The sequence below is a fragment of the Chelonia mydas genome, chromosome 11 (genome assembly GCF_015237465.2).
Source record: "Chelonia mydas isolate rCheMyd1 chromosome 11, rCheMyd1.pri.v2, whole genome shotgun sequence".
NCBI lineage: Eukaryota > Metazoa > Chordata > Testudines > Cheloniidae > Chelonia > Chelonia mydas.
The window spans coordinates 51,366,162-51,390,216 of NC_051251.2; the positions used below are offsets into that span (position 1 = coordinate 51,366,162).

The 24,055-nt window shown below is 40.0% G+C and overlaps 2 protein-coding genes across 13 annotated transcripts in view; one reads left to right on the forward strand and one right to left on the reverse strand.

The window, feature by feature from the left end:
* ANKAR (ankyrin and armadillo repeat containing) overlaps window positions 1-9,530 on the forward strand; it is a 51,576-nt gene extending 42,046 nt beyond the window's left edge. For all 7 annotated transcript variants that reach the window (XM_043525607.1, XM_043525600.1, XM_043525602.1 and 4 more), the window contains 2 exons: window positions 7,037-7,083; window positions 7,614-9,530. In XM_043525607.1, coding sequence (XP_043381542.1) covers window positions 7,037-7,083; window positions 7,614-7,861 — 295 coding nt within the window. In that variant the 3' untranslated portion in view covers window positions 7,862-9,530. The remainder of the gene's footprint in view (window positions 1-7,036; window positions 7,084-7,613) is intronic.
* OSGEPL1 (O-sialoglycoprotein endopeptidase like 1) overlaps window positions 1-23,129 on the reverse strand; it is a 48,914-nt gene extending 25,785 nt beyond the window's left edge. For 5 of the 6 annotated variants that reach the window (XR_005227272.2, XR_005227273.2, XM_037912051.2 and 2 more), the window contains exons 1-9: window positions 22,833-22,968; window positions 19,484-19,556; window positions 17,170-17,420; window positions 16,224-16,611; window positions 14,707-14,911; window positions 14,472-14,620; window positions 11,487-11,617; window positions 11,222-11,293; window positions 8,902-8,953 (exon numbers count right to left, since the gene is read on the reverse strand). Coding sequence is in view for 4 of the 6 variants with exons in the window: in XM_037912051.2 (XP_037767979.1) it covers window positions 8,902-8,953; window positions 11,222-11,293; window positions 11,487-11,617; window positions 14,472-14,620; window positions 14,707-14,911; window positions 16,224-16,611; window positions 17,170-17,420; window positions 19,484-19,498 (1,263 nt within the window). In the remaining 2 variants the exon portion in view is untranslated. Of the gene's footprint in view, window positions 1-8,793; window positions 8,954-11,221; window positions 11,294-11,486; window positions 11,618-14,471; window positions 14,621-14,706; window positions 14,912-16,223; window positions 16,612-17,169; window positions 17,421-19,483; window positions 19,557-22,832; window positions 22,969-23,004 lie in introns of those variants that run through there. The other variant, XM_043525613.1, reaches the window with a different exon arrangement.
* Between the last annotated feature and the right edge of the window lie 926 nt (window positions 23,130-24,055).

A 24,055-nucleotide genomic window follows, 5' to 3' on the forward strand; every position in this document is an offset into this window, starting at 1 on the left:
GATAGGCTTTATCGCCTCCAATCGACTTTCCCATCATGTGGCACTCAGTGGATTGGTGTTGGAGCAGAGAGCAGTTTGGAGGGAAGCAGAGGAGAGTTTGGAGGAGTGCTGCGGGGGGGGCTAAGAAGACCAAGACCCTAGGTAAAGGGATGCCTGGTTTGTGCAGAGGGAGGGCAGGAAGCCCCACAAGCTGAAGGACAGGAGAGGGAAGTAGTCCAGGGGAAGGAACTGCTAGTTCAAGAGGTTTACCGCTATCCCTAGGGCCCCTGGGCTGGGACCCGGAGTAGAGGGCAGGCCCGGGTCCCTCCCTCTCCACTCTCCTCCTCTAGGACACTAGTGAGGCAGTTAATACCCCAGTTCAGGGGTGAGAAACAGTGCCCTGAACCCTCCCCAAGAAGAGAAAGCGTGAGACGCATCAAAACAGTGCCAGCAATTTGCCACAGTACATTTCTTGGGTGGTGACTCTTCTTAGATGCTCCTGGAGTACAGCATCAAACTCTGACATCAGCTCCACAATTTTAAGGAAGTTTCCATTTTTTGGCACATACAGCTGATCTGAAGTGCCACGCAGTGCTAGGTTTTGGGTAGCAAGCATTCTCACCATGGCAATGAGCCTTTTCAGAACATTTTGCCAGTAAAGAGACTCTAATGCAGTCTTCTCTTGATGCTGATCATCTATGGTGGCCTTTAACCTTAGTCTCATCTCAAGCTCTTTCCACCTATGGAATGCTCTCTGGTGATTTTCTGCCTTCTCATGGCATGCCAGATTTCTAGTCAGATTTTTCTAGTCCTTTGTTCCGGTAGAACCCAATGTGGCTGGAACATCAGACTGGAAGAGTTTGCAACAAAAACAGTATGCAGCATTCTGGGTTTTTGAGTACATAAACCATGGCCTCTCCACTTTGTCACCATTGGGGATTTCACGCCAGTAATGTGTTGGATGGAAATGTCTATTTTCATTGTCTTTAGGGAACATGAAGTTTTTCACTTGCTGTGGCCCATGCAGTACAAGGAAGTGCCTCAGGCTACTGCTCAAGTGGGTCCACAGTCCTGGATCATCTAGACTTAAGGAACTAAACTCAGCAGCAGCTGTTCCTTGCGCCTCCACCACACTCTTCTCTGATCTACACTGTTCTTCAGGAATGTGCTTGGTTACATCCATTTGAGATGGAAATATGGATGCTGCAGTAGCTGCCACGTCACCTGCACTCTGACTAACCGGAAGATCAGGCATCTCCTCACCACTCTCATCCTCACTGGGGCCGGAAGGCTCACCATGAACATTTGTGTCTATGTATCTCAGGACTGCTCCTTCCTGCTTAGATAGAAAAGCTTCCTTTGCTTGCTTGCTTTTTCTGAATGCTGCCCCAGAGGGGTGTTTTCCTCTTTCACTCATGACTGCTGTTCTGTGCCAGCTATAGTGGCTCTCAACACTCAATTGAAGGGGACAAATAAGCAGGCTGGTAGTAGGGCCTGAGTGAGGGAAGATATCAGCGTGTTAAAGGCCTAACTGGCTCCTACTACTTCAGTTGACTGCCTGTTCTCCTCAGTGGGTTCAGGGAAGCAGCAGGAAAGAGGAAGCTCCCTGAGAAGCTGGTGTTAATCAGTCCAAGCTCCTCGGGGTGCTAGAGAGGTACATAAAAGGCCCCTCCTGCTCTCTCCCTGCAGCTCCAGAAGTACTCTACAAAGTTTCTTCTCCATAACTCACCTATTATAGTTTTAACATCCTTGAATAGTTATTGAATTTTCTTCCAACATATCCCTGAATCTAAAGTAGCCACAAAGTCAGTATATTAATGTGTGTTTAAGGTTCCCAATATATTATTCCAGTTTACATGTAATTTCTGCACACCAGTTGAAGTGAAATTGGCCAGACCTGCTTTTCATCTACAGAGGTATAGGAAAGAATGACTTTAGCCAGGAGGGTAAAACAGAGCCTGAAAGTTTCATTTAGAGGTACGGTAATGAAATGGGGGTTAACAGTGAGCCATAGATTTTACAACTACAAGGTATACCTTTGAGCATAGTAGTATATACAATAATTTATCTTTATTCTCAAAAAAACCCTGACATTTCAAAGATCTTGGACTACACAAATTCCAGAAATGTGTCCAGATGACACAGGCACAGATCTTAAACCAAACATGCATGCTTTTGTGTGCACCATGATATACATGCAATACATATAGTGTATATGCAAGTTGAGTTTGCAAGCATGCAAAGATATGTGTAAGCAGAAATCTGTGACTTGCACATGATGGGTATTTCTGCATGGGCACTTTTGCTCAAGTTCTTTTCAGAATTTGTCCAGACTCTCTCTGAGACAATAGTAACACAACCTGTTTAAAAGCATGAGTTTCAAGCTCCTCAGCCTTCAACTATGTTTACAACTGATGCAGATGAGCTGGAGAGCAGACCTAAAAGAATCCTTGATGTCCTTAAAAGTCCAGGCTCCATGTGAACTGGGGAGGTCAATCCTAAATATCATCTCATCAAGAACACATGAAAGCCTGCATTCTTCAGAATATTTTATCTCAATTGGAATGTGCTCAATTAACTTTATAAATCAGGCAGGAGTCACTGCACCGAACACTGAAATGCAGCTACCTGCAGTATTAAATCTACAAAGGAATTTTAGGTAGGCAGAATGTATTTGCCTTACACTATCACAGGTAAGATACATGATCTAATGGTCCTTTCTGGCCTTGAAGTCTGTGAATTGTAGAAATACCAAAGCAATAAACACCTGACATATTTCAAACATGATATTCTCACAGATAGCTCAAGTTGTCAACTTTGCACCTTTTGCCTGTTTGGCTACTGCAAAAAACTCAAACTTTTATTTTGAAGCTGTTTTTCTGGGATGATTTTGTTTTAATCCAGAAAAATTGGTCTTCCCTTCAACATTGCTCAAAACCTCCTGTGGGCTATTTACTACAGGGAAATTGACTTCCTCTCTAAGGGAAATTCTTTATCATTAAGTAAGAGCATCCACATTTCCTCAGGTACGTCAGCTGCCTCTATCCGGCCACACAGATAAAACAGTGTTAGTAGCCACATTTAAATTTAATTGATCCACCCTTATTAAAATAAATTGCAGTGACAAAAGGTTTTCTCAACCATTAGACTCAGTCTTCAACAATCATTAAGGTGGAGCAAAAACTCAAACATTGATGTGCGGGGAGCGGGGGGAAGAGAAAGAGGGAACTGAATAGCCAAAGAATAGCACAGGTCAGACAGTCTCCTATGCTCCCACTAAACGTTGGCGAACCCGCAGCTTCAAAGAGGGAGAGTGGCTGTCTATTGCTTCTCTGGAATCTCTCTCAAAACAAGACATGAAGGATACTTAACTTAGTGATGAGATCATATGGAACTGACCCAATATGTATGAAGTCCTTTTTCACTTACGTTCTGTGTTAAGTGGGATCACATGTAGATATTTCCTTTTCTTGTCAGTCTAGGATTTGTGTATGCTGAGGTAGTTTCACTGTAACTCCCCTGTCGCTTTTCATCTTTGAGCATCTCTTAGCAGTGTTATTTGTTCATATTTTTATAAAGCACATCCAGTATTCTGTGCACAGTACAATTTTAAAAAAGATTTTAAGGAGTCCCAAATAACACTGACATGTTTAAAGGACTAGAGAGGGCTATTGGTGCATTGTTCCAAATGCTTTGCATTGCCACCTAAAAAGTCTGCAAGCCTTAAGCATTTTTTTTCCTGCTTACTCCTGCAAAATCTAAACCAAGATAGGATAAATGAGTAAGTCTTCTACATATAGTTTTGTAACATTACAGAGAGTAATTGTTTAGTCTTTTAGAGATAAATTCTCTGGTCCAGGTAGGAGCAGAGTATGGCCTTGAACATACCGGTATCAGTATAGTTCCAACGCAGAAGTTTTGGGACGTTGATGTAGAAAGCCAGCAATGGAAGTCTGCAGCCCCTATACCTTGCAGAGAACAGCTCTGCAGGGGTTTCCTCAACCTCAGTATGGAGTTTTGGTGGCAGTGGTATGCCTTGTGGATCTGCAACAACTCTGGACTGCCAGGCAACCCCCCGATGCAGAGTGAGGTACTATAGCCACTGGAAGAACTGGGGCAATTGTGGAAAGGTTCTGTACTCTGCCAGTGAAACAGGTTTCTCTCCCCTGATTCTTCCACTTACTTCAACTGTTCACTTGGAGCAGGATTTCCCCTTTAATCTCAGAGAGCCCAATCCTTCAGTTGCTTTGTATGCAGAACTCCCACTGAACTCAGTGAGCTTTGTATGCAGATAAACTACAGGATTGGACCCTAAAGAAAGTAATGTGTACACACAGGATTCTTGCCTGTAATTGTAATTCTCTGAATATGGTATCCTTTGTGAATTTATGCTGATCATCTCACCTCTCCTTCAGAATTGTAATACTGTTGCAATAAAGGACTGACCATTATGCTCTCTAATTCACACATGAAGCACCTGTAACAAGGATTTATTAACCAAATTCTAGACTGATGTCACACGTCTTAGTTCCATGACCAAAAGTAGTGAACTAGAGAGTGATACGGGTAAGCCACAATCCTTTCTTTTATTAAAAACTGAGATTTTTGAAATGTGTGTGTATCTTAAGATATAAAAAGAATGGCTGGGATTTTTTTAAAAATAGCTCATTACTGGCCTAATTCTCCTCCCATTGATGTCAACGGGACTTTTGCCACCTTACACATATATTTGTGGTGGTGGTGATATAAAGTGCATGTCTGTAAGTTTTAGATGTTATTAGTGAGTGGTAGAACTGTAGGTGAATCATACAAATCTTTCTTTAAAAGTGGCCATAAAACTCTGTAACACCCATAGTGTCATATTTTGAAAGAGTAAGAGAATGAAAACCTTGTTTAAGCTTTATTTTTTATTGTAAATCAGTTCCATCTGGTAAGCTTTAAAGTAATCTTTTCTGTATGACTTATAACCCAGTAGATAAAGATTGCTAAATTGTCTTGTTTGCAAAAATAAAAAAAGGGCATCTGGTCATAAGATGTCCACATTTATTTTTAATGTTGTTGAATGCTGATGGATACATGCTGAGTGGCTTCTGTGTTTGCTAGGCTCTTTGCAATAAGTTATCTGTAAGGCCCATTTTCTGTATGTTGATGCCAGCATAAGACCTTTTCAGCAGCGGAACGGTAACATCCTCTGAAGTGGTCTTGAATCTCTTTTTTTATATATGTATTTTAGAGTATCATGGATTCACAGTGCAAGTGGTACACCACAACTAATATATATATTTTTTAAACTGCTTGGTTAAGTAGGACCTTTTCAAACTGACATTAGCCTAAATATTACCTAACTCTGACCTGATTAGACCATGCTGTCAGAATCCAAGGTGTATTTTATACCCGATTTGCCTGCAGACCTCCAAGGAAGGTGCAGTAATGTGGGGTAAGTAAAAATCGCAAACCAGAAAAATCAAGTATAAGGCCAAGGGGCCTTTGCTCCTTTTAGGTCAACATGCTATCTGAGGGAAGACTGATGTTCCAGAACTCCAAGATTTCACCTCTGAGGAAGGAAATCACACCACCAAATAACAGGCTATACCAGCCTTTGACAAATCTTCCTGTACCTGAAAGTCTGCTGGTACTGTCCCAGCAACATTATCCTCTGGCTTCTCATCTGCAATTCTAGTTTCTATGTCAGAAAAATTCAGAAGATTGTGAGATCTTAAGAGTTCACATACCCCATTCTCTTAAGTATCTAATTTTTCCCCTTTTGTTTTTATTTGCTGGGAAACATCCCATCCTTTTATTTTTTTAATTTTAGGAAGTGGCACTGTGGTTGTGTACATGAGCATCTGTAAAATCCACACAGAGAAGGCACCAGAAAAAAAGCTCATCAGGTTTAAACAACTCTAAACTCTGCCTCATAGAAATACTTGTGTTCTGTATTCTGTGTACTAAGAATCTTAAAATTGCCGGTTGTAAACTGTTAATCAGAAGTTTGACAACTCCTATTTATCAGAATGTTCTATTAAGGCCTGTTATTATCTGTGTTGGAGGTGGGAAGGAAGGGGTTATCCACCACATAAGAATTGAAATATAAATTTTAATTGGCTTTGAGATTGTGGTGTATACATTAATCACTTGGTTTCAGTATAAAATATTCATCCAAGTCTAAATTCATATTTCATTACCTCTGGTATAACTCTTTAGTTGGAGGTTTATAACTAAACAGACAGCTAACCTCCTTAGAATACTTCTTAGGACTTACGAGGTTTGATTAGTAGTTGTATCAATCTGATGATTTAACTAATCTGATAATTTTGATTTTAATCCAATATTACTAATTTATTTATTTGATCTTGATTTGATAACAGTATTGCTTAGTTTATTTTAGTAATATTGATGGGAGTTTAGTTTTATTGATATACTTCCTTGATTTTATTTTTTTGTTAAATTTACAAAGATGTAAAAAAGGATACTGAATCATATTTCTTTCAGTAAGTGACATGGGCCAGAAGCATTGAGAATTCATATAGATATCAGCACGTCCACCTAGGAGTCTAACGAGCACCCTCTTAATTATCCTTTGAGTTTAAATTTTTTTTTTAAATTCTCACAACAGTTAATAAGCAGCTTTAGTTAGAGAATCTCAAACCACTTCGCAAACAATAGTTCAGTCTTTCAACATCTCTGCGAGATTATTATAATACTGACTTTTATAGACAAACTGAGGTACTAAATTAGTAATTAAGAAGTATTTGTAACTTTTTCTGATACTGGGATTTTAAAAATGCTTATATGCCTAGATATAAAGATATTAACTTCAAAGAGGCTACTCATGTGCTTAAAGCTAATCATATATGTGTTTATAGGCCAAAAATCTAATATATTTATCATTGCATATTAGTTAGAACTCAAATGAGTTTGATTTTTGTGAGTTCATAAGAAATGCTGAAAATACATTTAAAAAAAAATACCCGGGGCCTTCACGTTATTAGTCCAAGGAAAAACCGAAGTGCTTTAATGATCATGAATTCCTAAATTGTTAATATTTTATCTACAGTTTGGAGATAAATGGAGGACCACCTGCAGTTCCAACCTATACTAAAGGTATATAATGTATTTAACTTACTTTGAAGTTCACAGATTAATTAATTAATTAGCTGTCAACACATCCCAAGAACAGGGATCTGCAGAAACACTCTGCAAAAGACAATTAACTTTATTCTTAGTCATACATTTAACTTATTTTAGAAATTACCTCCATAATGAGGCTACATGTACTATATGCCATTTCCTAACTTTGAAACTGTGGGCAGATGACTTTAGTTAGAATTCTCATTTTTTTTAATTTAGCTAATTAGTTAGTATTGGTAAATGTAAGGAACCTATAAAAGTTTCTGAGTAGCAGCCGTGTTAGTCTATATCCATAAAAAGAAAAGGAGTACTTGTGGCACCTTAGAGTTTCCGTTACAAATGTAAAATAGTTACTGTTTGTCATAGGTTGCCTCAACTTAACTTTGTGGTCTTCTCTTTTTTAAAAAGCCACAAATATGCTAGGTCACAATGTTCAAGGACATTCACTCAATATTCTGTGATGATATAAATATAAAACAAATTACACTATTTTTATTTTGCAGAGAGATCACGAAGTAGTAGTAGTGGTAGAAGACAATTGAAAGCTAAATTTCATCCAAAGGACTCTCTTCTTTTAATGCCTACATCAGCTCACTTAATGGGAAAACTCAGAACTACAGACAAACCCCATAGCCGGACCATGGGACTTCATTCATTTGCACATGCAACTTCAGACATCACAAAAGTTTCAAGACCCAGAATTTTTAATGTCAGCAAGCTCCAGCTTAATTCACCAGGAAAGAAAGCTTGAGTCCAGTCCAACAAGGTAGCAGATAAGTATTTGTATCCATGCAACATCCTGTAGGTTTGGGAATAGTCTTTCAAAATAGAATTTCATGATGCCTGTTGCTAATACACAGATGCCTAATTTTGGAAACCTAAACTCTTTTCAAAAGAGAGTTGTGTGTGGGATGGAAGGAGGCAGTCTGTCTGTGAAGAATTAAATTTGCTGCAGTAGTAAAGAATAAATGCATTGAAAATACATTTCAAAATCATCACAGGCATCAAATAAGGCTATTGTGTGCAGGTTGTTTTATATTTGGGTGAATTTAAGCTTCTATTTCTAATCATACAATGCCTTCTGTTACTAGATACAAGAGCTGCAAAATAGCTGCTACACATACTTGCATCTTCTATCTTCAGATAAGCACTCTCAGACTAATCTATATCCACTCTTATGGGTAAATTTTTAAAATGTTGTGCAGAGTTTTAAGATCAATGGACTCATGTAGCCAAAATGTTGAAGTGCTATGAAAATTTGCCTCTATAAAATAGGGCTTTGGAGCAGAGCCCGGAGCTGGAGCGCAGAGCAGCTCCAGAGCAGTGGAGCTGCAGGTTTTGCCTGAAGCTGGAGCAGAGCTCCAAAGCCCTGCTATAAAATGTTGTTCTGTGTTACAAAAGGATATTTGAGTATATAGTTAATAATAATTAAGGCTGATACTTTTCACTTATCTTGAGATCTTTAACTGAGTGCTTTCCAAAGGTAATTATTGCACTATTAAATTATTCCTATTTTACACATGGGAAAAATAAGGCATATAAGTCTAAGGTCATGCAAGGAGTCAGTGGTATATCAGAATAGAATAAATCTCCAGACTTCCAGCTCCCTGTTCTAACTACTAAATAGCACAGCTGTCCTTAAGGGTGCTTACATCGGTCAGATACATCTTAGTAAGAGGAGACTAAGAAACGTAAACATTTTAATAATAGCCATGAACAATAATTCCCAAACTGTATGTGTTATAAGTTGATAGTTTCAAGTTCATTTAAGGAGACTTCTAGACTTGGTACCTTGATGGCAACTTCTCCGACTTGTTCTGAGATATCAATTCCAAGAGAAGCTCTATAATATAACAAGCACTGTATTATTTATTTTTTAACAAACAATTTTTTATAATTATGGTAATAAAGTTACACATCTACTCAACTACGAAGCTATTTAAAGTATTTAGCATTATGAGAGAGTATTCGGTGCTTGACACCTGTGAGCTTTATACAGGCAATGAAGATTTGTACATATATCTATACAGCACCTTCTATATTTTATTTTGTCCAACTTCCCGTTTATGAAAGAGTTTCCTTGTTCATAGCATGATGATGTACATGAGTTTCACCTAACCCATAATGTTTTTATAGCATTCCCCTTCACCAGTGACAGTGAGTAAAGTATTGCAGGTTCTTTCCTTCCATATTAATAGCTCAGTACTGTCTACTAAGTGTCTCGACACAAATGATCTGCCCAGAACAAGAAACATGTTATCTCTACCCAGAAATGTGATCTCTATGCATATGCACTTAGGCTTTTATCTGTCAGCTCATCTTTGAAACATAAAATGAGAGTCCTTTCAAAAATCAGTCTGTTAGCAAAATGAACCAAACCTCAGTCCAAATGAAATTAAAAGGGCAGCACTGTTACTGAAGTCAGTGAGAATTGTCTCTGGTTATGTCAGGGGTAAGTGTGACATCAGGGGTGAAATCCTGGTCCCAGTGAAGACAATGGCAGAACTTCCACAGACATCTGTGGGCTCAGAATTAACCCACATATGTTCTGCAAATAATAAAGCTGTCCTGTCCAGTCACGGGAGGACTACCCCAGGGTAGAGGGATCCCTCAATTGTGTAGAGCTGGCATAAAAGTTCCTCTACCAACTCCTTCCTGCAGCCAGCACAGGAAAAAAGGAACATGGGCTTTCCTTGTACCCTGAGTATCTCTGACTGCTGAAGTGGCCCCAATGTGCTCCAAATGGGGGAGAAAAGCAAATTCTTTCTACAGGAGAAATATTTTCTCAGCTTCCCTCCCAAGTGTATCTCCTCTAACTGAGGTGAGGAATTGTGAATACAGTAACTCCCCACTTAATGTCCTCTCGCTTAACACTGTTTCAATCTTACGTCCCTGCTCAATAACAGAACATGCTCCATTTAAAGTTGTGCAATGCTTTGCTCTAATGTCGTTTGGCTGCCTGCTTTGTCCACAGCTGGCAGCCGCCCTATCAGCTCCCCTACGCCCCGCCCCTCCCCCCCAGCGCCTCCCGCCCGCCGGCAGACCCTGCGGATCAGCTCCTTCTCCCCCCTGCCTCCTGCCCGCGGCAATCAGCTAGCTTGTGATGTTCAGGAGCGAGGGGGAGGAGTGAGGACTCGGCACGCAGGCTCCCCCTCCCTCCCCTGCCTCTTGAACGCCGCAAACCAGCTGATTGCTTCAATTCAACCCCACTTCCATTCCTTCCAAAACCTACATAACCTCATAAAACCATGGATACTAATGTCTGAAAAGTGCAGTAGAAGTATTTTATATTATCAGACTTTTCTACATCAAATATTTTATTGAAGGTATTCTGGTTATAAAGCAGTATTTTAGCTTTGTCTAAAGACCTGGGGCCAGATTGATGCTCAGTGTGGCTTTGCTGAGAGGGTGTCTACTGCTGCCATCCCTCAGGGTTCCCAACAGGATGCTGAGGAGTAGCCTGCTTTTTTTTTTTTTTTTTTTAAATGGCTAGGGATTATCAGCATCCCCACTGGAAGAGGCAGCTGAGAGGTCAGCATATCCTTCACATGCCTGGTGTCCAATTTTGGAAAAGTGCTAACCTGTCTCCAGCTCCTTAGAGCAAAATAGGTTGGGACTGCCGTGTGCCACTGCAGCCTCCACCAACAGATATTCCATCTCAGGAATGTAAACCCAGTCTGAATTTAGCACTGGATGGCTGATCATGAATAGGCAGCAGGGTTCAGTGCATAGGACAGTGAGCTCAGAGACAGAATATCTGAGTTCTAGTTCTATTCCTGGCTCTGCCACCAATTAATTGAATGACCATAAGCAAGTTGCTTAACCTCTTCATGTCTCAGTTCCCCATATAACAATCGGAATAATGATATTTATCCAACTTCATAAAGTGCTTTGAGATCTATGCCCCAAAAGGGGTAAATAAGTGTTAAGTACTTCTATAATTGGAGTGAAACGTTACTGATATTTAAAAAGCACAACTACATCACAAGAAATTTCACATAATAAAATCTGATGGTATAACTGAAGGAGGCTTAAATTAAAATGACTGAAGGAAGTTAAAGTGCAATGTGACCATATGAGAAAATGGATTGGTAGGAGCTGTGCCACTTACTTTGGTTCATAGCGTATGCCATCTGTGCTATGTAACACACCTAAGCCTGCACGCATCCTTTCAATGCCATTCCTAAGTGGAGAACATAAACATAAAATGCAGTTCCTATTTACCGTACAAATGTCTTTTTGTCTGCATGACACATGGCTTAATCACAATAAGCAGAAATTCTTACACAACTACATCAACTGGTTTTTCACATGTTGTACCACTGCTTTATAGAACATTTAAAAAACAAAAATATAGAAACACAGTCTTTGCTCACCATGCAATCATAACACCATTGTCAGTACAGAGTCTGGGAGGAGGACACAGCAAACTGAAGTTACTTGCATCTGTTACAATTTGCAGAGCTCTTCGGATATACTGGTTACTTGCAACTCCTCCTGATACAACCTGACAACAATTTTTAAAAGACAGGCAAAAGTCATTCAAAAGGTAAACAGATAAGGAATAGCTGACAGTGCACTAGTTCAACAAAAAAGCTTGATGAAGATATTGAAGAAAGTTCATAAGAAAGGCCATACTGGGTCAGACCAATGATCCATTTAGCCCAGTATCCTATCTTCGGACAGTGGCCAATGTCAGGTGCTGCAAAGGGAATGAACAGAACAGGTAATCATCAAGTGATCCATCCCTTGTCATCTACTCCCAGCTTCTGGCAGTCAGAGGCTAGGGACACCCAGAGCATGTGGTTGCATCCCTGCCCATACTGGCTAATAACCACTGATGGACCTATCATCCATGAATTTATCTAGGTTTTTTTTTTTTAACCCTGTTATGGCTGTAGCCTTCACAACATCCCCTGGCAAAGAGTTCCACAGGTTGACTGTGCGTTGTGTGTAGTGTACTTCTTTTTGTTCATTTTAAACCTGCTGCCTATTAATTTCAGTGGGTGGTCCCTGTTCTTGTGTTAAGTGAAAAAGTAAATAACATTTCCTTATTCACTTTCTCCACACTAATTAAGACCTTGATCATATCCCCCCTTAGTTGTCTCTTTTCGAAGGTGAAATGTCCTAGTTTTATTAATCTCTCCTCATATGGAAGCTGTTCCATACCCCTAATTTCAAAGACAGCAACCAATTATAATAAATAGTGAAATTAAGACCTAATAGAATAGAAGAGGATAAGAGAATTGTGTGTCTGTATTCTTACTAAGGGCTTGTCTCCACTGGCAGGCTAAATTGGCACCACCGCGATTGATGCAGTGGCATCGCTTTATTGGATCTGGTGAAGATGTGATAAGTTGATGGCAGAGTGCACTCCTGTTGACTTCAGTGCTCCACCTCCCCGAGAGGCGGAAGCTAAGCTGGTGGGAAAGCATCTCCCGCCGACATAGCACAGTGTAGATACCGCATTAGGTCGATGTAAACTACATCACTCCGGGGGGTGACTTACTATCGGCAGTGTAGACCAGGCCTAAAAGATTACTGAACAGATATTACTAGCTACAAATACAGCATGTAAAGGCATGTGTAAATAGGGCAGCTATCAAATATCTGGCATTACTGGGTGAAATTCTAGGGCCTCTGTTATGCAGGAGGTCAGACTAGATAATCATAATGATCCCAGCTGGCCTTAATCTCATTATTCTAGTAGGACAGAACAAAAGTAATGGGTGTAAATTGTAGCATGGCACATTTAAGCTATTAGAGAAAATGCTAAAAGGTAAGAATAGCAAGCCATGTAATCATCACTATATATTCAAAGCTAGACTTAATACCCATGTATTAGGGATGATTTAGGAATCGATTAGATTATCCACATGCAATGCTTATTTGTATTAAATAGTGCATAGAGCTCTCAATCGGGATCAGTGCTCATGTGTGCTGGGAATCTAATTCAAATGAGTCTATGAAATTATTTAATGTTTTAAATATATATTTTAACTGTCTTGTAAAAATGCTAGCTGTTAAAGATGACTTTCTGGTCCTATGTACCACGCAAAGACACCATTCTTTAAAAAAAAAAAAAAAAATTACATAATTCTGTCATCACAGATCCAGAGTCAATTGAAAGTTGTCATCTTTTTATGCATCCAATAGTAAAAGTCCTGGAAAACTCTGCTTTCTGGGACATGTGTGTCCTTGTATGGTGGAGAATATTAATGGAAGTTTTATTGAATTTGGCATATAACCATTTTTATGCTTAATTTAGAAATTTTTCACTTACAATTAAGTTGCTGTAACACATGGAAAGGTAAAAAGGTAAGTAATCTCCAGGGTTTTATAGCAACTATACTTTTTACCTTTAGAGATATTTCAAAAACTTGAAATTTTTTGACTATTTCAATAAAAAGGCCAATTTGGGGGGCGGGGGTGGGCAGAGGAGAACTTTCATGAAAGAGTGTCCTATTTTCTAACAAGCCCTAGTTATCTTATTGAAGAGAGGTTAGTGAAACTGAATAATACGAAAAAATTTGAACCCAGTTACAAGTTATAAAATTAAGTTCATTAACAGACATTTTCACATGTTCACAAAAATCTTTACAATTTTTTCCACTGTATTTCATAAAGCTTTAATCATCACTGAAAAATTACAATGTCCCAGCATAGAACTGCGGGAGGGGAGAAAGGGTACTGTTCTGCTGGAGGTACTCTCTTGGATGAGACAGAGAACTATAGTCATGACCACTTTTGGTAATTAAAAATCTCATGGTACTTTTTACAAGATGAGGGGTTAATCCTAGTGTCCTGGCCAAATTTAAACGTGATTAATCATATTCTGTTTACCTATAAATTCCCCTTGTAATTTCAGCTTGATATATTATTCTCACTTCCTCTCCTAAACTGCTTTCTAGTATTGCGCTGTATAGCTGAAACAAATGATGTGTTTCACCCAGATATGGCTTCAGTGGAGGATGATGCTATCCCTACATGTAGTTTTTGTATCAGTTTAAATTTATACAATGATTGAGATTGCTTGGAGTAAAAGATGGTAAAGTTGTGGATACATGTTCCCAATACATCTAAATATATACAAGAAAAATACAGACATGTAAGAAAACTTTAAAATTACTTTACCTTTAACAATGCACCACTTTACAATACTCTGTTGCAGCAGGATTTATTTTATATATTCAACTAAATGTACCACATACATTTATTTTAATCCTGGAGCAGCATTATCAGTGGAAATGTCAAGGAGGGTGCTGATGCCTTGCTGCACTTTCTCCTGGTGCTGTTACATGTATTCAAATGTATGATGGCATGTACCCCTTGACATACATAGTAAAGTTATATGTACTTACCAAAGTTGCATTTGTTTGTGATAGGATGCCGCTTTTTATGCAGAACAGAATGGCCCGGTGTGTTCGCTGGGCAATATGAAGTGCTACTGCATGCTGTACTGCAGCAGCAATGTCTGTAACACAGGACAGGAGGTGTCCCTCCTGTATACCTGCAGAAATTGTGAGCAAAGGGGTTTTTGCAAATATAACCACAAGCCAGGTGTACAATTTGTATATATCTTACTTTGAAAAATACCTTCTTCCTTTTCTTTTTGCATAATTATTCTAGTGGCATTGGAGTGAAGTCCAGAAAAGGAAAAATTGCAGTTAGGATGATGTCGCATGGGAGCTCTGAGTTCATAATGCAGCCTGTTTCCCTGTTGGGCCAAGTGCTCTATAGCTTTCCCGCCACTCATTCTGCAGCACTCTGGGTGCTTTGTTAGAGACAGTCTTCTTGCTACCTAGAAAAATAGAAAATAATCTAATTATGCTAACAATAGACTGGGAGAGAAGAATTGGGGGGAAATAGGGCCAACTTAATCCCTGATGTAACTGCACTGCTCCACTATAACTCCAGTCAATGGAGTTACATTAAGGATGAATTTGGCCCAGAGATTATATATTGTGAACTTGGTGCTATGAGGAAAAGACCAATGATAGATGCCAAGGCTAACGTTAGAGGGCTTTTAACATCAAATCCAATTTTATAGTAAACTGGGTGAATATGAGGATCCTCCAACTTTGCAAGAAACATGAGGAATCTAATTCTTCTTCTGTTTGAAGTGGACACTCACAGGTATATTAGACCGCCAAGTTAACACTAGTAGAAAGGATTTCACATTTTAAAAAATTTTTGTTTTGTTTTAAAAATTTCCTTGCAAACCTGTGCTAGTGCTTGAGAATAAGAAACAGAAACTAGCCATCTTAAGTTTATTTATTCAGTGACCAACACAGTATAACTTGTGAAACATAAACTAGACTTTTCAAACTCTCTCAGGCACAATTAGTAACATAAGTAAGGACATTTAAAAAATATCAAACATGATTTTAAACAGCATCCTTTTAAATATCACTGTTAGATTCATTTGTACTGCATATATTGCTGAACTTTCTATGTCCAGCCTCACTGTAGGCTGGCCATCCAGGTTATGGCTAGCTGCCTGCTGAAAACAACTCATGCCAACTAAAGAAATATAATTAATAGATTTTATTAGCCTCTGAGCCCATGAAATCTCTAGTATTTCAAATTGGAGGAAAAAACTAAAGTTTATAGTGTATTGTACTGTTTTATTTATGTTGACTGTAGGTGATATTCTAGAAAGCATACTGGCTAACTTGTTCCAACCTCTGTGGTTACAATGAAAATTCACAGAGTTTAAAAATACACCTGCCAAATCAGATCCTTCCTTTAACAATGCCCATTTTATAAGCAGGAAATATTTAAAAATTAATTTATTCAGATTTATTTAAGGTATCCATCTAGGGTCAGGGCACAAATATAAAAATTTGCTAATAAAATATAGGGAGTAGGACTGATCTACACAAGTGATTAACCTTACCTGTTACTAGATTCCACTGCTGGAAAAAAACACCACTAGCTGCTCTAAAGCTTACACAAATTCTTACCCAAGGTAATGCCAGAATCCCAGTTTCCTAAAGAATACATACCTCGACTTTTGCTACTGTAAAAAACAGACAAACCATGATGTAAATAATACAACAAATGTAAGTACTTGTATAAAATGCATAAATGAATCCCTACTGAAATATTACCTTGTCAAGAATGTCTCCTGGTGCTATATCCACTGACTGTCCAAGCAGAAGGAAATCTGAAACTCCTTGTGCTACTACCAGGATACAGTGGCCTCCAGAGATTAAAAGAACTAAGAAAGGAAATTCCACTTGGTTTATTAGCCTAATTGTAAGTGCATGTGCCTCCATGTGATGGATGGGGATGAAAGGTTTTTTATACTTGTCCACCAATTTTAAACTATATTCTAATCCCACTCCAAGACTTAAAGCGAGTCCTGGCTTTACAGTAGTTGCAACAGCAGAGAGTTCATCGAGAGAGATTCCACTGACGCAGAGTGTTTCTTTCACTATTCGCTCAATATTTTCTCTGTGAAGTTGCTGTGCCACTGGAGGAATAATCCCACCTGTTCTAATTAGAAACAAAGAATTATGAAGTGTCCCTATTTTATGACAGAGACAGAATCATAGAAATGAGAGATGGAAAATACTTGGTAGTTCTGCCATATCATGACTGTTTCCTACAGTATATTCTCAAATGCTTTGTCTAGTCATATTTAAAATGCCCCCTGCAGTGAAGATTACCATCACTTCCACTGGAAGGCCATACAAAGATTCAGCTTGCTCTTGCTTGGTTTATGTCCCATTTGATTTTAGCCCTAGGCTGTGCCAAGACAATTTTTAGGAGTTGGTACTCTGCAACTCCTCTGTCATCAGGAATTCAGCAAGGAATGTCCATATTCTAATTTATCTTTGTCCAGAATTGGAGACAGGTAAATATCATACTCTTCAGGATTGGTGGTTGTGGGAAATTTTACCAGATTTGATAATCAGAACCAATTCATATTTCTTAACACTTAAGTACCTGCCCCTTGATGGAATATACAAGTATAAATGACAATAGCATTAGTAGTCATATTAAACTACAAGTGAAGTTAGAAATAAAGTACCCATTGTAATGTCTACTTACTTTAAATGGACTTCATTTTGAGAATGTAGAGCTTCTCCTAAGATTTTGCCAGTATCATCAACCACAGCAGCTGCTGTATCATCACAACTAGTTTCAATTCCCAGAACTAATTTAGTGGGATAGTATTTGACAGAGTTAAAGAAAATGCTTCTTAAACACACAGACCAGCCATGTTCAACTGATTTTGAAGTGCATCTGGTTACACTGCTCATTGCTAAAATCTTCTGCACAGAGGCATGCCTAGAAAAGAACTGTACAGATACCATCCTCAGAATTCAAATTCCACAACAGTAATTTAGCCAGGCCAAGTCATATTAGTAACAAGTAATTTTAAAAGCAATGGCCAAATTCATGCAAACTGTCACTTCAAAGTTAATGCAGTTACACCAATAATGACTTGAATCTAATGGGTTCATGTTTAGGAAAATGGGAAGAGACTAAAAATGATGTTATTTCATTGTTTATTATACCCACTAGAAGTCTGAGTGAACAGGCTTAGCTGATTCCAGAATATCTTTTCCCTTATATTAAGCAGAGGTTCTTACGATGAGCTCTAACAATTAGACATCATATATAGGGCCTAATTCTCTTCTCACCCAGGTTTTACCCCAGTGTATTTCTATTGACTCATGATTTACACTGGTATAAATCCTGAGGAGAAGCAGACCCAGTCTCCTGCTCCCTCCAGTGAGCTCCACCATTCATGAGCAATAAGAACGTATATTTGTGGCAATAAAAACTTAATCATGCCCTATAAACCATTACATATATTCTCTCTCTCCTTTTGCATATATATCTATATCTATAGCGGGATACATAACAACATGTTGGGCTAGATCCTGCATGCTAGTAGCAAAACACTTTTTACACCGCTCAATTTTTTTTCCCACACAGTCTTCCTAATTCAAACCAGCTGAGCTTCTTTTTGCACAGACTTTCCCAAAATATTCACTATGGGGCTTAGAACAAATGTGCCAAATTTCAGCCCTAAAGATATATTTTGATAGGCCTCTGAAAATGACCCTTTAGGATGAAAATCCCTGTGCCACCTTAATTTTAGGCAGTGCTCTGTCAAAAGCATATTTTGGAGCATGCGTTAGGTACCCAGGCCCAGATCCTCCAAGGTATTTCAGAGCTTAATACACATTGACTTCAATAGGAATACACCTTTCAGGATCTGGGCCACAGTCCTCCTCTGACTCAATTTTTTTCCCCCAGTACTAGGACAGTTGCTGATCATGGTGTAGTATTTCAACAACCATCAATATCAGCGCCAGTAGCATTAAGTGCCCAGTGCTCATGGTATTTTTAGTAATAGAGCATAGAACTGCTGCTGAATCAAACACTAGAAATACTTTGGAGTGGAGGACATGGGGGGACTTCCTGGTACGGAAGGAAAGGGGGGGGAGGGAGAGAAAGAAGAAGTTAGAGAAAATGAAAGGAATTTTATAAAAAGAGAGAAGAAAAAAGAAAACGTATCCCATTAGAGGGATCACATAGACAAAAAGCATTGTTCTCCAACTCAGGCCTCAAGAAGAGGTAGAAACAATAGGAAGACCTAACCACCTAAGGTAAGGAAAAAAATGTTTTTGCATTTAATATGCTTCTAAAATGCTCTCCTGTCTATTTTCTCAGTATTAAGACATAGTCCCATTTTGGCAAATTTGTGAGATGAACACTATCTACCACATGGAGGTACAATACCTGTGCTTTAACAACCTAATTTGAGTTACATTACAAAACACACATGGTTTGTACAGTAGATTACAGTAAGTGACTAACCAAATGGATATTTCTTAAAGTGAACTGAAATCATTCTCCCTCTCTCTATATATGAAAAGTTAATGGGGGGGGGGAGAGGAGAGAGTCAGTGCCAAAATATTTTTAGCAATTTAAAAAATTATTTCTTTTCTTCACTCTTTATAAAATAACCCCTTGGAAGCTTGAAAGTGATACCTGTTCCCTTTCCCAGTTTTGTTTCTCCTTTGCGCATGCATATTGGTTTATTATTGGAGGATTGTTCCAGAGTGCTTTCTTATTATTCTACTGCGCACAGAATTACATGGACTTAAGAAAATGGCAAGAAATTAAGCAGATCAAATTTCAGGTCAAACAAACACAACAATGTACCTTTAATTTTCTAAAACGGTTATAATTTTAGAGCTCAAGAAAGTGACCTGAATAGTGTATCCCTTACTTTTTTACTATTACAAACTATTGAGCTAAAACGTGTTTTCTAAGAAATAAGAAAAAGAAAAGGAAATGTTTTCTTAATACTTAACATTTTGAGAAAGGTTAGAAGGTCTGTGGTTACCTGCACCCAAAACATGTTTCAAAACAGATTTTGTTCAGTGTTTCCAACTGTTGGTATCATGTTTTACACTTTTCTGTGAGAGAGACACAGAACACACAGTAAATCTCAGAAAACTCTGCAATGCATAGACATTATGTATAGACAGGCAGATGTGCTTGGTTACACTCCTAAATTCTAAATTGTATAAGTAATACCTTACAGTTTATATGCCTGAATACTCCATTGTTAGAAAGAACAAGACTTACCATAAGTCACTTTCACTGTAAAAAGTATTCAAGCTTTCAGAAAGGTATTACTCCAGACAACAAAGAATCAAATAACTGAGCAACATCACACTAGCAAGCCAGTTACTAGAAGAGGAACAAGGTATTGGGAGAATGTATTTGTTTTATTTATTTAAAGTAGTCTCACCACAAACATTAAAAAAAAACAGTATAACTTGTTTATAATTTATAAATACTTGTTTTGTAAATTAGGGAATATGTGGCCACGGCATCTGTGAATACATGGAATCAGAGGCCATGAACCCACAGAGGGTACAAAGGTGCCGTGGCTCCTTCTCCAGTCACAGAGCTGGAATAGTGGCTGTGGTGCTTTCCTCCACTCTGTCCATTAACGGGGGGAGAGGCTGAGAAAGAGGGAATCGTCCCGCCTCCCCCACACACCCTCACAGAACTGGTTCCTGTGTAATTCCCTGTGGTCCTGCTATCACTGATATCAACGGGAAAACACCCAATGACCAGGATCAAAACGAGTTTGTTACAGCACCTCACAATGTAAAAACATTCCTTCTAAAATACCTATTTTTTCCTACACACCGCTCCAGCCAATATTTTTAATCAGTCCAACTCTTGTTACACATGCTGTGAGAAATGCCCTTGTGGATACTAATTTAAATCCAACCTAAACCGATTAGATCCTGAGCCTTTTAAAAAACAGGACAGTGACCCCTGATAACATAATTATCTGTGCTACTTTCAAGAGCATCCACTAACTATGCAAGGATACTGATTTTATTTTTGACATATGTCAAGCACCCAGGCAGAGAAAATGAAGCATAACAGTAAAAAGAAAAGGGAAGCAAGTGAGTTAAGATAGCTGTACCAAAATAATCAATAGAATATTTTCATCCACAGATCTTGAAGTACTTTACTTATTATCTTTATTTTATAGATGGAAAAACTGAGAGAGAAAGATATTAAGTGACTTTCCCAGTCATGGCACAAACAGAAACAAAACCCAGATTTCTCAAGTCACAATCCCCTCCCCTAGCTACTGGATCACACTGCTTCCTATTAAATAACAGAGTGGGGATCCTCCAGACTCTATCTGCATGAGGGCCTTGGTTAGATAACTACATAGAGAAAACCCACCTTAAGACATCTCATGAGGAAAAACAGCAGAAAAGAAGAGAACATGCTAAGTTGCTCTTATTATCATGTCTCATTTATGTAACACCATATCTGACCCTGGTACTTTACAGACAAATAAAATGACATATCCCTGTCCTGAAGAGATTACAATTAGATTTAATGCAACAAGATATGACTAACAAACAAGGGGAGGAGGAAATTGGTATGGAAGGATGTGAGTTACAACAGGAAAATATCACGAGATAGATGCTTAATGTTATGCACACATCCTGTTAATTATCTTGGATATCTTAAAAGTAATTTTCTCAACATGTTACATCTTGTGGTTAAAGTCCAGAATGAAGGCTAGAGGGGGAACTGAAGGCTGAACAAAACGAAGAGTTTTTTGATCCCCTCCCACTACTCTACTACAAGGTGTATTTCTGTGTTTTTTCTTATTCATGTTATGGAAATTGCTACTGCTGAGAAAATACTTGTTGCAACATCAAGCAGTTGTTTTGCGTAATGTCACTAAATATGAAGACATAACCTTTCCACTACTAGATAAGAAGTGTGTTGAAAATCTACATCTATTTTTTTGGTAACTGGTTGGGACTAGTATTTCAGTCCTGTTCCATCTTTAATTTCAATGAACAGGGCTATTCTGGGATTGAAAGTGGTTGCTTATTTAATTTTTGCTTCAGGGTTAAACTGTATCTTAACTATCTTCAATAACAGATCTTTTCTGCTCTGGTAGTTAGGCTATTAACCTGGAGTGAGTGGCTGTACAACATTTTTTAGTATGGGGCTACTGATAAAACGTGTCCCTGCCTTCCCCTAATCTATTTAGGTAACAAATAGGTTTGGGGAACTGATAGCCAATGTTACTACTAACACAGGTTGTAGACAGACATACCTGGAGATTGATCCTTCTTTGCTGGGAGCACATTTCTAATGATGTACTGAATGGGAGGAGTTTTGTTTATTAGCTCTTTTAACATTCCTAGAGTTCTATGCCTAAGTGCACCTACTATGGTAGCAATCGTATTGTGTGCAATTGCATGTTTATATTTAGAAGGTATTACACAGAGTTGGGCAACAGAACCAGCCTACATGTAAACAAGTTTCATGGTTCTTTCTACACCCTTGACTGTTTAAACTCCCCAAATGAAATAATGACTGGATGGTGGGTCAGTTTTGAATTAAGAATGCAGAGCTGTAGGGCTTTTTTTCTATCTCAGTCTCTTTCTGGCTATTGCCTGACAGGGATAATGTGGCTCACAAATATTTTTGAAAGGAAATCTGTTTTGCCATTGGAGGTGGATAGGATGAATTAAATGGCATACTTTTATAACAGAAGGAGAAAACAAAGGCCTACAAGTGATATATCTCCTCTGCTCTGCAAATTATTTAAATCAAACCTTGACTGGGGCACCAGAAGAGGCAGGTTGGTGTAAATGGCATGAGACATGGGACTGTTTCGTGGCTGCATTCTTGAGAGAATGAATGGACAAAGGAGTTTGTCTGCAAGTCATAACCTGGTAGAGAGAAGAGTGGCACAGCAGTCGGAGCAGGTGCAATGCTATGGTTACTTCACCAACTATTTCAATGAGATTCTCCTTAGGGAGAACCGACTATAAAGGGTGGGCAAGTCACATAACCTCCTACAGTGAAGATGCAACGAGAGGGGGACAGGACTTTCCCTCCTGCCCCGAAGAGAAGAGCAGGGGCTGTCCTGCGGACCCCAGGGAGCGGAGACGGAGCGAAGTCACCCAGCGCCAGAGGGTGAGGCCGCTGGAGGAATCTTCCTCAGGCGAGCCCGACACCCCGGCCTCTCCCCCTCCAGCAACCGAGACCGGGGGGGGGGGGAGGGGGGAGCTGACACACCCCTCCCCCCGCGCCAGAGACGCCCCCGTCAGTCTCGGGCTACATAAAGGTTCCGCCCCCCTGGGACCGGGCTTCATCCATCTGCATCTCCTCCCTCCCCCCATCCTTACTTTTTGCTTCTGGCCCCGCCCCTGCGACAAGGTTAACCGGCGACAGCGGCTTCTGTCCCGCAAGGGTTAAAAGCGGCCTCCTCATAAGAGCAACCCGACTCGCTGTAGCGGCTCTGACTGAACAAGGCCTGGTCACGTGGCAAAGCTGGGCCAATGGAAAGGAGAAACCTACGCCGGGGGAGAGGCAGGGAACCGCTGGCTGGCGCCATCTTTGGTCCAGGCAGCTAGAAGGGAAGACCAGGAGCAAGTAGCCGCGGGCGCCATCTTTGTTCATCCCCGAGCACCAACCGGCGCGTTACAACGGGGCGGGCGCATCGGGGTGACCCCGCCCCTAGCGATGGCCGGGGCAGGGCGGGGCCGTGGGAGACCTCGCTAGGCTGCCCGAGGAGCGCCTGGGACGCACCGGCCGGGACAGAGACAGATGCAAGGCCCGGGGCGGGACGGGCGGCAGTTAGGACTCAGCCTTCCCCACCAGCCATACTGGCACCGCCGCCTGCGACCTGCGCTCCGTGGTGCTGGGGGCAATAGGGCCAGCACGGACTCAGCGAGCCAGGCAGGCTAAAGCCCAAAGCACCTCTGGGCCCCAGTGCCATACCGTGGGGGTCCTAAGGAGGACTATCTCCCCCCCATTGATACTGGGCTCCCTCGAGCTGCTTGAGGCCTTAAGCCATTGCTTAGGCTGCTCATAGCAAGTGCTGGCTCTGCTGGGCCTATTTAGTGCTGCTCACCACTGCACCAGAGACCGGTCCTGGTTCAGTTAGACTTGGCCCAACCGCATGCACAAGCGCATTGTCATCCTCTGCTTTTCCACAGGCTGACGCCATTCATTGTAGCTTTCAATGCCACTTCTGCAGGTGTGCTCTCCGTCCGCAGCCCCCTAGCAGAACACCACCTCACTGCCTAAGTTAGCATGGGCTACCTGCCTCAAACCATCCCAAGGGTACATCAGAGATGGTCCAGATTTATCCTGCCCCTGCTGAGGCTGTTAATCATGTGCACCGCTCCAAACTGCATAGCAGTAGCAAGTAGTTGAAAGCAATGATATTTAGCTGATAGCTCAAAGCTGGCTGTCCTTTAGGTTCTTTTGAATATTAATATGTCTCATTCCAAAAAATCTACAATACCTTATACCTACTCGTTGTGCTGGGTCTTGGTTTCAGATTTATTTTCTGGATGTTATACTCAACACAAAGGAGGATATAGTCCTTGCCTCAAGAACTTGC